Raw genomic sequence first — 14,455 nt, 5'->3', positions numbered from 1 at the left:
TCATAACAGTTTTCGGATGTGTGGTAGTGTTGCAGCGAGAGGGGGGGGATGAAACTATCAAAGTCGAAATAAAGTTCAATTCTATTGTGAAAATATGAAATTTCACATTTGATGCATGCACATATACATTTTTGTATCAGAGAATATACGCAAAAGTATCGCTTACTTTAAAATTGGAGAAAAACATAAACTAGCAGAAAATATATACATATCAATTTAAATAATAATTGTTTATTTCTTTTTATAAAGACCAATTATACAGGGAAACCAAAACAGCGCAAATGCAAATAGCAGTAGATTACGATATTTTGAAAAAACTTAGTGATATGATAGCACAAAATTAGCTCAAAAATATGAAACATTGGTTCTCCAAGGTAATGCAATGTTTAAGTGAAGAAAGTATGCAAGGATTTATATTTTGTCCTGGAATTATCAACTGCACAATAAAATTTCTATATTTTTAGTCTTTTTAGTAAAACTAACAGTCAAGTTGTCCAGCATAAAACAAGGAACTGTGTTTCTTGTTATAGAGAACTGAGACTTAGCTTCACGAGATAATCTGTTTAAGTGTTCTCTACAGCATGAAGGATTATCGCACCTTCTAAAGGACAGAACAGCTAAATTGCAGTTCTTATCCATGTTCTTTCAACAGGTGTATTGAATCGTATCCAGATTTAGCTGGATGTATATATACGTTCTGGCCGGTTGGAGGATTAATGTACTTTTTAGGTAAATAGATTTTTTTACAAATGAGGCAGAATTATTTGTGTGTGGGAAGAGGGGGGGGGGGGGCTAGCAATTTAGCCAACTGTTTAGCAAGTTTGCATGTAGGACTGTTTATACTATCCTCAAATTGGGCATAGGGATGTATCTTGTATGCGAAATTTTGGTGCTCCATATATTCTTGGTGGCTTTACATGAAAAAGCTTGAGTCTGTTCTCAGTTTTTTTAGGCTAAGAAGTGACTTTCTGCAGTAATTTATTAACTTTATTCTTTTTGAGTTAGCACGATCACAATCTACGATTTTGTATGTAGACTGATCTTGTAAAATAATGTGCATTTATATATATATATATATATATATATATATATATATGCGTGTATTTGATTCATTATCACAGTAGAGTTACTTTCGTCTACTTTGGCACTGATCTCTTTTTGTGGCATATTGCTTTTGGGAGGTAACATCTTAACTTTTGGGAGGGAGGTTTCTTTAATTAACAAAAAACCCAAGGAATAAGCAATACTATTTATTTCAGGCTGAAACATAAGGCCTTCAATAAATAGTATTACTTATTCCTTGTGTTTCTTGTGTTAATTAACGCCCCAACCGGCCCTGGCGTCTATAGGAGTTCAGCAAAATCTGGATACGATTCTGTAACACTTACTGAATAACATGGATAATGAGTGCAATTTGGTCTCACTATTTCATCCACCATGGCCAGTAGAGAGGTTAAAAGAAACCCTCTCTTGGCACAAGTATCTCTTAAACAACAACAACAACTTTTGGGAGCTAAGATAAGTTAACATCTTAACCAAAGATATAGCTAATATCTTTGGTTAAGATGTTAGCTACATCATCCAAACAAATATTATTGGAGACAGAATCGTATATTCCACATTCCACAGATGTCATTATTTCCACTTTTCTAACTTGCTTATGTGTAACTGCAAAGTTATAACCTCAGTTTAACAGGGTGACAACTTCTTCCATTACAGCTATTAGTGATGAATTTACATTGATGCAATCCTGTTGTAATTGCAGTTGTTTTGTAGCACTACAATGTGGGAGGATTTCAAATTTCTTCTGTTGCTAGCTTTTGACTTTTTTTGAATTCCTTATCTGGTGGGGCTTTGGATGTGTTGAGAAGAATTGCCCACAGTTAAAGGTTTAAAATATCACAGATTTCATTGCATAAAGCATTGACAGCTGTATTTATTTTTTATTTATTTATTTGACAGTTTGTTCATTTGTTCATGCAGTAGTCAGCCCATTTGTAAACAAGTTGGGCTTTGGCCAAACGAATCTTGCTTTTAATTTTGACACAGTTTGGTATTAAATTAGAGTCTTGGAACTTTTTTTTTTTTAAGGCTAATAACCTGTTTAGCTGCTGTGCCAATTTTAACTTCCATTTACAAATTGCTGTGCTTTGTGTATGGTGTCATCTCTATGAAGAATTCTCAAATGGTAGAAAACGCTTAAGTGCTGGCACTTGTGTTAAGTTTATTTAATGGTTTTAATTCCCAACACAAGAATAATAAGAAAACAATATTTATTTGCTGATATTTAGTTGGTGTAACACCCAGCATCTTCAGATCACAAAAAACAGTTTGTCACAGTATATGAACAGTAACAATCAGTTAAAAGTGGGATCAGTTTAAAAATTGCAACAGACAATACAAGGAACTAAAGTCCTAAATGTCACCAGTTATTGTTAGATAAAGAAAACTAGCATGAATTTGATCTTGAAATGATTTATCTCCCAGATTTTTGGTAACTGATACAGCCATACTTGTTGAGGTTTGGGGAATATCTTAAAGCTGATGCTGACTCCAAAAACAGCCTCCCTGATTTGTAATGACCAATGCATAATCATCTAGTTCTGATTTGCCATAATGATGGTGCTTAACATATTTTTTATGTTCTTCGAGGCAGATGTTAAGAGTTCTTCCTGTTTGTCCATAGTAAGTCAGGTCTCAAGTACCGAGTACTAGATATCCAGGATGCTAAATAAATATCAGCTCCTCACCACATTTAAACTATATATCAAATTGGCAACCATCATCTGTTCACCTCAGGACAAACTCTCTCTCTCTCTTTTATAGGAGTATATGATGTGCCCTATACTTTTGACTAGCATAACATATAACAATATACAGGGTGTTCGGGATAAATTTGACATATTTATAATTAATTATATTTTTCCGTAAGTTACATGTATTAACACACACTTCTCTTCATTTAAAAGTTTGGACCCTTCTTCATTCATATACAAGATGTCAGAAAGGATGGATAGCTGGAACCCACCTGAATCATGGAAGAGAATAACTTGTATCATGATGATTCGTGCCCGCCATCAAAATAAGGATATTACGACTGCTGCCCAATGCTCCCTGAATACAGTAAAAACAATCAGGCATGAACTAGAGACTTGCAATGGTGACTACGAGGATGTAGCAAGAAGAAAGATCCCTAGCAGACGATCTGATTGCGTTCGTACAGCAGAATTCCTCGCAAATCTGCAGGAACAGGTGTTGAAGAACCCTGGCATTGGAATTCGGGCTTTGTTCGTGGAGTTGCTAACTGTAGTCAAGCCCTGGATAACAAGGGTAGCCAATGGTAGGCCGTATGTATGGCAGCAGGATTCGGCCCCTTGCCACACCTCTGGGAAAAGTCAAAAATGGTTGTCTGAAAATTTCTACGACTTCACCAGTCCAAATGTTTGGCCTCCAAACTCCCCAGACCTTAACCCCATGGATTATTTTGTATGGGGCGCAGTTGAAAAAGACACCAATCGCACTTCCAGTAATACAAAAGCCCAGTTAATGGATAAAATTAAAACAGTTTTTGCGGCCCTTCCCAGGGAGACTGTAGCATCAGCTTGTTCGAGGTTCCGAAGCAGAATTGAAGCTGTGATCGATGCTAATGGTGGTTATTTTGAGTAAATCTTGTTGATAGTATTGTAATTAACTCTGCCTGTAATGTTTTTTTGTCAATTCATTAAATTTAATAGATACAAAGAAGATTTTCTTTTTCCTTACGAAACTGTCAAATTTATCCCGAACACCCTGTATGTCGTTAATATATAGACATAGCTTATATGCTATAAAGACCAGTATTACACACACATTTATATAAAATATCTGAAAACAATAAAATAAAGAACTCATTATTAAAAATTTAATCAATACTTTACCCTTCACTTTCAGTGCCTTGAGGACAAGTTTGACAATCTGAAGCTCCTCCCAATACAGTATTAGTAACAACAATATCATAAATTTTGGCACCATCATCCTGTAGAGAATCAGTTGTCGTATTCTCTCCGTATCCTACTTTCTGATACGCCCAGCTAAATGTGTATGTATCATTCTGCGTCACAATGTAACTTAAAAAAAAAAAAAAACAGAAAAAAATGTAAGTATTAAAAAAGCGACACTTTTAAGGAGAGATTGTTTAGCAAAATTTCATTCAGAATAAACAAACAAGAAAATTAAATCAATGAACTTATTCTAAAAGTTCATATTATAAAGCCAAAATATTACACTATCATTTCTAGCTAGCTCATGCATCCTAGATTCTGTGCAAGAAACTAAAATCTTGTGAAGAATTCAAATCAGGAAGAATGGGGGGAGTGTGTCTAATTTTTTGCCAAGAGAATATTTCTAGAATTTTATTAAACTTTTTTTGTAGATAAAGTATCGAAAACTTCTAAATCTAATTATAATGAAGAACTGAACTATGCATTTTCTTTAATTTTCTATGCAATATGTAAGAAACTCCTCTTACAGTAAGATGAGTCTCTTAAATATCAGTGTATCAATTATCCAAAGAGGGAAGATCTTGCACAGCTCAATTCATATATTAATGCATCAAGCCAGCTGTGTGAGAAAATAACAGGGGTGAGGATCTCATGGCAAGATTGCCCAAAGCCTATGCAGGGGCATAGATTTAAAATTGTTAATCTAAGGATCAGCCACTGGCCCAAACCTAATGATGATACAAGGGTGGTCTGAAAAGTTCTCAGTCTAACAATGAAAAAACGAATTTATAATTTCTAAATTATTTTTAGTTTTCAACGTAATCTCCCTTAAGACTAATACATTTATTCCAGTGCCATTATCCTGTCTCTGCAATGGTTCTCAGTAAGATCTGCAAAATACCCCTCTACAGTTGCAATCACCTCTTGATTCGAAGAAAAACACTGACCAACGAGAAAGAGTTTTAGTTTTGGAAAGAGACAGAAGTCAGAAGGAGCCAAATCTGGGAAATAGGGCAGATGTTCCAACAATTCATAATGCAGATCCCTTTGTGGGCATGTGCATTGTCCTGATGAAAGATGATTTTTTCTTCTGCAAACCGGGTCTTTTCTCACGAATTTTTTCTTCTAGTCTGGTTAAAAGATCAAAATAATATTCCCCGGTTATTGTTTTACCCTTTTTCAAGATAATTAATAAACAAAATGCCTTTAGCATACCAAAACACCGATGTCATGACCTTTCCTGCTGATGGAACCAAATTTGTCTTCTTTGGTGCTGAAACAACCGGCTTCTGTCCACTGTTTTGACTGCTGTTTGGATTCTGGTGTGTAATGGTGAATCCAAGTCTCATCCATAGTAATAAATCAATGCACAAAATCAATTTTTTTTCTTGTTAAAACGCTCCAAGCACTGTTCAGAGATTTTCATGAGAGTGCGTTTCTGATCTGCTGTGAGCAAGCATGCCATCCATCTTGCGCAAAGCTTTTTCATATGCAATTCTTCATGCAAAATATATTCTACACATTCTTTTGAAATGCCTATAGTTTTAGCAATTTCACGCACTTTGACTCGCTGGTCATCCAATACCATACTGTACACTTCATCGAGGATTTCTGGTGTTGTTACACTTTTTGGACGCCTTTCACATGGATCATCTTCAAGGCTGGTACAGCCACTTTTAAACTCAGCAGCCCATTTCTTAACTGTTGAAAATGAAGGAGAAGAATGCCCATAAACTTTTATGAACTTTGAATGAATTTCTTTTTGCATTAAACCTTCTTTTACAAAGAATTTTATAACCGCACAATACTCAATTTTATCCATCTCAAGGGATACAGACAACACTCTTGCTTCAGACAGCTGTATAAAACAAACTACTTGATAGAAACTACTTGCAATTTCACATAGATGCTTATGACAGATGTACCAACTCAGAAAAAAAAAATCTTGCCAATAGCATTGCCATTTATGGTCAAGGCTGAGAACTTCTCAGACCACCCTCGTATTTAGAGTGCTAGTGAGGGCTAGGATTCAGAAATTCAGAAGTGGGTTGATAATAGCAGTATTCTCTGTGATAGTCAGCATAGGTTTATTAAAGAGCAGTTATGTTTTTGCAATCTATTTATGTATTACAACAGGGGACAAGGGAAGAGACATATACAGTGGTATACTTTGATTTTTCAAAGGCCTTTGATACACTGCTACATGCCAAGCTAGTAAATTAAACTGGAACAGATGGAGTTGAATATGACTCATGAGTTTAATAGGTGACTGGCTGTCAGATAGGTATTAATAGCAAGTTATATATGGGGGAAAATAGTATCCCAAAAGAGGAAGGTTACTGCTGTGCTGGAGGGGTGTGTTTTAGGATTATTATTCTTTAATTTGTATGTTAATGATATTGGGACAGGCTAAACTGGAGATACGGAGTTGTTTGCAGAGGATGCAAATTTGGGAAGAACTATGCATTACAGAACAGATGTTGCCTTGTTTCACTTGTTTGCTCACTCACAAACTGTGTGAGTGGGCAAACAAGTGAAACTATTCATTCAATGAGCAGCACTAACTCATCAGTGATGCAAAGTGAAAGGTCTTGAAATCTGACAGAGGAGGATGGGATGCAGAGTATGCAATTAATGAAGAAATTTTGAAAGAGGTAAAAAAGATGAGAGATTTGAGAGTGAAGGATCAAATTGCAAGTGGTTTAGGATCAAATTGCTAAAATTGTGAGAACATTTAGACATTTAAGCTAAAATTGTGAGGACATAGAAACAAAGAAGTTGTGGTTCTGTTGTATAAGGTTTTGTTCAGACAATGTATGGACTGTTGAAAGGACTTTGGAATCTTAGGTATAAAAGCAGATTGAGGGAATGCAATTTGAAGGGCCTTGTAAACAGAAGAAGGAGATGGAATATAATTACCATATTGATCGTTGAGGGCTCTAACCAGATTAATGTGTAGGAGATTTTTCATAGAGTAGAGGGTGACAGGGGTAGAACAAAATGTCATCCCAGGAAGCTGTATAAGAATGGTTCAAGTAAGTGAATAAGGAGTGGACGCCTCGCATGGAAAGTGGTTGGTGAGTGGAATGGATTGCCCTAAATTGTGGTAGGTATGGAAACTGTGAATGGGTTTTAAGGAACAGTTCGGTGATCTTTTAGTGTGAGTGTGTGGACCTCTTGCAATGAGTATTTTACCTCCATGGAGGTCTGATAACAATAATTAAAACAAATCTCCTGTATTCAAATTTAGATTATTTTTCTTAGGAAAATTATGCATATGTCACCCATGCAGGCATGCACGCACATACACACATCAGTTAGAATTGTATTCACACCTACCTAAAGTGCTGTTTGTTCTGCTGTCCTGACCATGTCTGAATATCGGTAATTCCTTTTCGACTAGAAGACTGAAAAATAGATGGGAGAAATTTGCAGAGATTACCTTAAGATTAACTGAATTCTGAAGTTAAATTGATTGCGTGAAAAAAAAAGCATACGACATATCAAATACAACAAAAATTTAAAAGCATATGTCTCATGGAATAATAACAGTAATTTTCTGTAGGTTTGCAGTGGCTAATACCACAGTGTATATCAAAGATAAATACTGAAATAAAACTATGAATAAAGGGAGACAGAAAAAGGTCTTCTACCTAATTAGATAAGGTGAATTATACATTATTATTATTATTATTATTATTATTTCGGGCGACTCCAGGAGTCCTTAGACTCATCAAGGGAGGCCCTAAACATCATGTCCACACAACTATGCGATTACATTCTCACAGTATCTATCATACCTTGTCTTGAATTCGTTCACCGTCATAGCACCCACAACAGACTCTGGCAGCTTATTCCACTCATTTACCACTCTAAAAGTAAAGAACCCAGCTCTAACACCCCTGCTAACCACACTCTTGCCCAGCTTCCATAGGTGTCCCCTAGTTCTCCCACCACCAGTCCTGATCTCAAAAATATCCTCTGAATTAATCCTATAGAATCCCTTTAGCAATTTGAATGTCTCGATCATATCTCCCCTCCTCCGCCTATCAACTAGTTTCTGCAACCCACAAATCTTCAACCTGTTCTCATATGGTTCATTCCATAGACCTGTTATCATCTTAGTTACTCGCCTCTGGATCCTCTCCACCTCCTCCCCATCAAGAAGGAACCGAGGTGACCAAATCTGGGCACAGTAGTCGAGATGAGGTCTTATCAAGGCTCGGTACAGAGGTATAATAACTTGCTTGTCTCTGCTCGTCAAGATATTTTTCAACAACCAAGTGAGTTGATGAGCTGATTTAGCTACTTTTGCAGTGTGCCCCCTAAACTTCATCTCCTTATCCACCAACACTCCCAAGTCCCTGGCCTCATCAATCTCTTGGAGTACAGTTCCACCAATGTGGTATACTGCTGCTAATCTTTTCACCCCAAAATGCATAACCTTACATTTTGTCACATTAAATTGACATCCATTCTCCTTAGCCCAGAACTCCAATCTATCTAAGTCATCCTGCAAGACTTTGACATCTTCTGCATTCACACATTAAGTGATATGAAGAGAGAAAAAATAGAAGAGAGAGAGAGAGAGAAGGGGAAGAATTTATATTAAGGAATTATATCTGAATTGAAAATGGGGAAAGGGGAAATAAAGAACCCACATCCTTTCAGTTTATGATGTTATTAGACCGTTGATGATAAGTCAAAGATAACAGTGAATTACACATTTCCTGCAAGTGGTGAAAATAACGTGGGAGGGGAAGACCAGGTTGAGGGTAAAAAAAAACAAAGGAGAAATTCGGTTATTGCTCTGCTGTTTTCAAAATGTGGTGAAAACCAATATTATCACTCTTCTAAAGAAGGAGGAACAAAATATAGATGCAACAGATATTCACCAGTGGTTTTGAATTTTTCTTTATTGCTAGGGATATTTTGTGAGGAAATATGTGACCAAGCTATGTTCATTGGCTTATTATGGTAGCTCTTTCAATTATGGTTGGTTGGTTGGTGTGTGTGTGTGTGTGTGATTATGAGTTGATAGTTCTGGTATGTTTTGGTTTGGGGAAGTATTTTTGCATTCTGAATTTGCACGTGCAGAGGAATAAGTATATTCTCTGAAACATGTCTTGGAAAAGAAATGACTTTTAAATTAAATCATTCTGCAAATATTGACTCAATTAAAAGGACATTCCTTTTAATTTGAAACACCATTTACAAAACAAGGGGGCTTTCTTTGCCCTTTATTTTATAAATGGGTTGTTGTTGTGTGTGTGTGTTTCCTCAAGAGTGTACTGGTACCTGCTTTCTCTGAAATATTTGTATTTCAGGAAAAACAGATGTCACTGAATGAGTGAAATTTGACATTTTATGTTTTTATGTAATATTTTATGCAAGTGGCATTTTTGTCTTTTAATGTATGCTTTAATCCCTATTCTTTTAATGTCTATTTCTTTAAATGTATGTTTTTAATCATTTATATGTCTGCTCTTACATTTTCTAGTTTACACACAAAATAAGGGAAAACGGAACATTGGTATCGTAAATGGTAATGTTGTAGTAGGGAGTCCCCCATCAAGAGTGGACTGGTACTTGCTTTCTCTGAATTATTTGTCTGTTTCATTAGTATTATGAAAAGCATGGAGAGAGATGGCATGTAATAATGATGGTTGTAAGTAGGAAAAACCAGTTTTGTTATTTTGTTAGAGATGACATATGGTTTCAGTGAAATCTTTTGGATTTTGTATATGATGTTGTATATAATTATGAGGGAGAAGCCTCTCCTTAGAAAGTGCTTGAGTAAGCACTGTTATTTTATGTTGGAAGTCATGGAGTTTGGCTAACTGTTTGTAAGCAGTGTGAAATCAATAGCAGATTAAGCTTCCAACTCCCCCACCAAATACTCAGCTATTCTGTATTCTGCCTTTAACCAACTTTTCTAATATCTTAATCACCATTCCTGATATATTGATGGAAATCCCACTCATGGCAGATTGTAAACATGCTGTACATTAGCACTGGAGCTAAAGGTTAGATAATACAGAAATCATGCTCTAGAAACCAAACTTTTCCATGCCATTTCAGATCTCAAATAAGAAGGATGGTGGTCTCACACCAGGTGGCAAATGAAATTCATCTGATATATCTTTTATAGTCCACAGGTGCCCATGCATCTTTTACTGCACTCACTGTCATCTGCATTCCTCAACAGACCTGGTTCTACTGATTCTACACTTCAATCCTCTCAGTTAACAAAATTTTCTTCATTCAAGATAAAATTATTCACTCTCCTATGATATTAAGTCAGTCACAAATCACTAGTATCATTGACATATGGTTAACAGATGATGATATACCGGGAATAGGATATGATGAATATATCATGTTTCAAGAAGACAAGAATGAATAAAACGTAATGGGGGTATTACTATGATCTCAGAGTTGTGTCTTCTCCATGTTGAACTCTGAGAAAACAGTGGTGATGTCTTTTAAGTCCATTTGATGTGAAGATGATGGGAGCAGGAATTTCAGATATGTAGTGAAAATAGGCCAGGAAACATACAGGGAGGAAATGGTGAAATGTTAAAGCAGATGAGACTGGTGATGGACAGGCAGGTAGTAATAATAATGAGTTTTGATTAACCATGGGAGCATTAATTGGAAACAGGAAATAATACATGTAAGCAAGTAAAATGAATTCCTTGAGCTGTTTAGGGAGAACACAGCTTGTGATGCAAGCAACACGCAAGATGCAAATGTCACCTTGTAAGGTAAGTGCAAGCTTCATAAAACCAAACAGATGCAACAATTATATGGCAAGAGACTATAAGACTATGCTAAGAAAACAGATTGATGATCTACCATGGCATGATCAATTGAAGAGAGAGAAATCAGAGAGTTACATGATGACATGATACAAGTCATATCTGCTGATGATATAATGGAAATTTTCAATGGAAAATTTTCAGAAAGATGGAAGAGACTGGCAATTCATGTAGGTGAAGTATTTGTAATTTTAAGTAAGCTTGATGTCAATAAGGCTGTGGGACCAGGTGAGATATCATCATGAATATTAAGAGAATGTGGCAAAGGAGCTGATACTGCTTTTGACTTGGTAGTTCCAAGTCAGTGGGTCAAATTATAAGCCAATTTGCATATTAGATGTGATTGTGAAGAAGTTGGAGAGGCTGGTTAGAGATAAAATACGAACTGCTTAATGAGAATGTCAGCACTTATCTTTTCAAAGAGCAGAATGGGTTTGATAAGGGGGAAGTCTTGTTACCATAACTTTTATGTTTTGTAAAAGGGAAACAAGATTGGACAGGGGATATTCTTATTTGGCAATTTTTACTAAATTTTGCAAAAGTGTTTGTTAAAGTACTACATGGCAAATTTTTTGCAATCAAGGATGATGGAGATGGATGTTAGTTGGTAGCTTGGTTACAGGAATGATTGTATGATAGCAGCCAGTGAGTTGTAAAGGAAAATGCAGCATCTCAAAAGAGAAAAGTAATAAGCAGCATCACAAGGTTCTGAGGCCATTGTTGCTTATTTTATATACCCGATGACATAGTTCAAGATTTGAGAAGTGATTATTATTATTATTACCCTAAGACCCCATGGAGAGAAAGACTCATCTAGGAGATCCATTTGTCATAACACAGCTCATTATACCAATAACCTTAAACACATTCAAATTCTCTGCAGACACCACACTCTCAGACAAGGCATACCTAGCATTCATAACTCTGCCTGCAAAAACGTGCTTCTCACTCCCCTGCTCACACCCTCCTTATACAGCTTCCAGGGATGACCCTCTTGTTCTGCACTGATCTCCCACCATTTTATGAAAAAACCTCTTCAACATTGATTCTATAACAACCCCTTACCAACTTGTACATCTCCATCATATCACCCTCTCTTCCTCCTATCCACTAGACTCTTCTCAATTGCATTTTCTCGACCCTTCTTCATATTCAACATTCCAGAGATCAGAAACTACCTTAGTCAATAGCCTCTGGACCCTCTCCAACAGCTCTTCATCCTTTTGAAAACCAGGTGACCAAATCTGTGCACAGTTTCTCCATCCATGTGTGGCCTAATCACAAGAATTTTCTTACTTCTACAAGTCAGTCAGTGTCCTCTACATCATTTCCAGAATTTGTTGTGATGTCCTCACAACTTTGGCAATGTGTCCACTAAATTTTAGATCCTTATCCACCATCACCCCAAGATCTCTTATTTCCTAAACCTCCAACAATATATCCCCACCAAGCATAAATTCTACATCCCATCTTCGTTTCCCAAATTATAAAACCTTACATTTTGCAACATTGAACTGGCATCCATTCAAGTCTTTTTGTAGGACCACAATATCTGCTCTACTCCTCATAGTTCATTCCAACTTTGCATTATCTGCAAAAAACTGAATATCCACATCCAAATCTTCCCCGATATCATTAACATACAGGTTAAACAGCAATGGCCCTAAAACAGACCCCCGAGGCACACAACTAGTGACTTTCCCCTTCCGGGATATCGCTCTGCTCATACACAACTTGCTGATATCTATCAGATAGCCAATCTCTGATCCAATACACTAGTCTAATATCAAATCCCATCTGCTCTAGTTTAACTACAACTTATCATGTGGTAATCAATCAAAAGCATTTGTAAAATCTAAGTATATTACTGTGTATCCATCTTCTTTGTTCAATGAAATCATCACCTTATTGTAATAAGTAAGTAGGTTACTAAAACATGACCTCCCTTTAGCAAATCCATGCTGTCCATAAAAGATAATACTGCTGTTGTCAACTCAATTCTGAATCTTGGTTCTCACCAGCCTCTCCAACACTTCAGCCACAACAACTGACACACAGATAGCTCTATAATTTGATGCATGAGTTCTGTCATCTCCCTGACAAAGTGGCACAATCCTTGCCTTCCTTCCATTCCTTTGTAACTTTACTTAGTGCAAGATTCATATTAAACATAATAATCAATTGCTTTCTGATAATGTTCAATCAGGAAGAGCAAACACACTGATGTCGTTGCATGAGAATTTGAATAGGATGTTCACTTCAATGTTCTAAGTGCAAAGGCATATACATTGGTTTTCATAAATTACGAACAAAGAGGAAATTCACGATAACTCAAAAACTGTATCATGAATTTTTATGCAACTCAGTGAATAGCAGTATGATATGAAGTGTGAAAGAAACACTCACAAAATTGTAAATAAATAGTTTAATTCAGACAAATGGGTATGTGAAGACAATGGTCAAAATAGGATTGTCAAAGTTCCTCAATAAGGAATGTGGTCACCCCTCATAGCAATAATGTTTCACACTGTTTATAGTGGTGTCCAGCAGCTCAGTTACTAATAACAACTACTGCTCCTGCAAAGCTCTCCTAAGTTTTTCAAGGTTTTGAGGAGAGTGGGATGATAGCAGCAACACATCTACCTAGAGCATCCCACACATGCACAATAGGATTAAAATTGAGAGCCCTGGCTTGCCAGCCCATATGTATGATAGTCTCTTCTGGAAGATACTAGTCGATGAGCATTATCGTCTTGTAAGGTACATTGTTTCTCTATTGCACCTGCATAGAGATGAACACAGGGGTCCAGGATCACGGTCTCTATAAGTTGTAACAGTCATGGTTCCATTAGGAAGAACATACAGGTTGGGTGCATCCACCTAACAAGATGAGTCCCCAAACCATCACACTACCTCCACCATGTGTCTCTTTCATGAAGAGAAATGATAATGTGTCCCTTGGTTCTTGATTTCAAACATTCTCTTCTATGACAAGGGAATTGGGGCACATGGCCTACCAGTTGCTAGGAAACTGGTAGGCCATGTGCATACAAATCACCTTTGTAAACCTTTGTGAAGCATACAAATCACGTTTGTGAAGCCTTCTGCACACAGTGGAAGCAAATAGCAATGTCTTCTTGGCTTCTAGTCTTAAAATGGCTTGTGATCTGAATTCATTTGTTAAGTAATGTCTTGTAGCCTTGGTATCATGAAGGCTGCAAAACATCCTATCCATCAAAGAGGTTATTGGTGGATAGGAAGCTAAGGACAAAATTTCTGAATAAAGGTTATTTTATTCAGAAAATTGCTGTATAATGCAAAAGGACACTAAATATTGCCTATTGACCAAGAATTCTGCTATCAAAAATGTCTTATTTTCATTCCAGACACAAAATGGAAAACCACTTCAAAATGGATAATTTTATGCCATGACTAATTTGCATATACAACTGACAGTGCCACTCATGTGCATACAATAACCAGACTCAGTGTGACTTTTTACATAATGTATCTTCATATATTCCCCATCCCCTCCAAAGTAATTGAGATTTTTCTCTTTGATCCTTACTTTATGAAATCCAGTGTACTTTGCACTTATCTAATAAAGTGTACCATATTAATTATAGTAATTTTGATTTGCTCCATGAGGTGAAG

The 14,455-nt window shown here is 36.4% G+C and overlaps 1 protein-coding gene across 3 annotated transcripts in view; it reads right to left on the bottom strand.

Annotated features, from left to right (window-relative positions):
* Window positions 1-14,455, bottom strand: part of LOC150106608 (endosome/lysosome-associated apoptosis and autophagy regulator family member 2-like) — a 594,368-nt gene that overhangs the window by 295,132 nt on the left and 284,781 nt on the right. For all 3 annotated transcript variants that reach the window (XM_090392568.1, XM_090392569.1, XM_090392567.1), the window contains 2 exons: window positions 7,320-7,387; window positions 3,918-4,106 (listed from right to left, as the gene is read on the bottom strand). In XM_090392568.1, the coding sequence (XP_090248694.1) occupies window positions 3,918-4,106; window positions 7,320-7,387 (257 nt within the window). The remainder of the gene's footprint in view (window positions 1-3,917; window positions 4,107-7,319; window positions 7,388-14,455) is intronic.

Source organism: Typopeltis vanoorti, chromosome 5 (genome assembly GCF_054136105.1).
Source record: "Typopeltis vanoorti isolate ZY-2024b chromosome 5, IOZ_Tvanoo_1.0, whole genome shotgun sequence".
Classification (NCBI taxonomy): Eukaryota; Metazoa; Arthropoda; class Arachnida; order Uropygi; family Thelyphonidae; genus Typopeltis; species Typopeltis vanoorti.
Note: the sequence above shows the minus strand (reverse complement) of the source record. Positions and strands in the feature narration are given on the sequence as shown.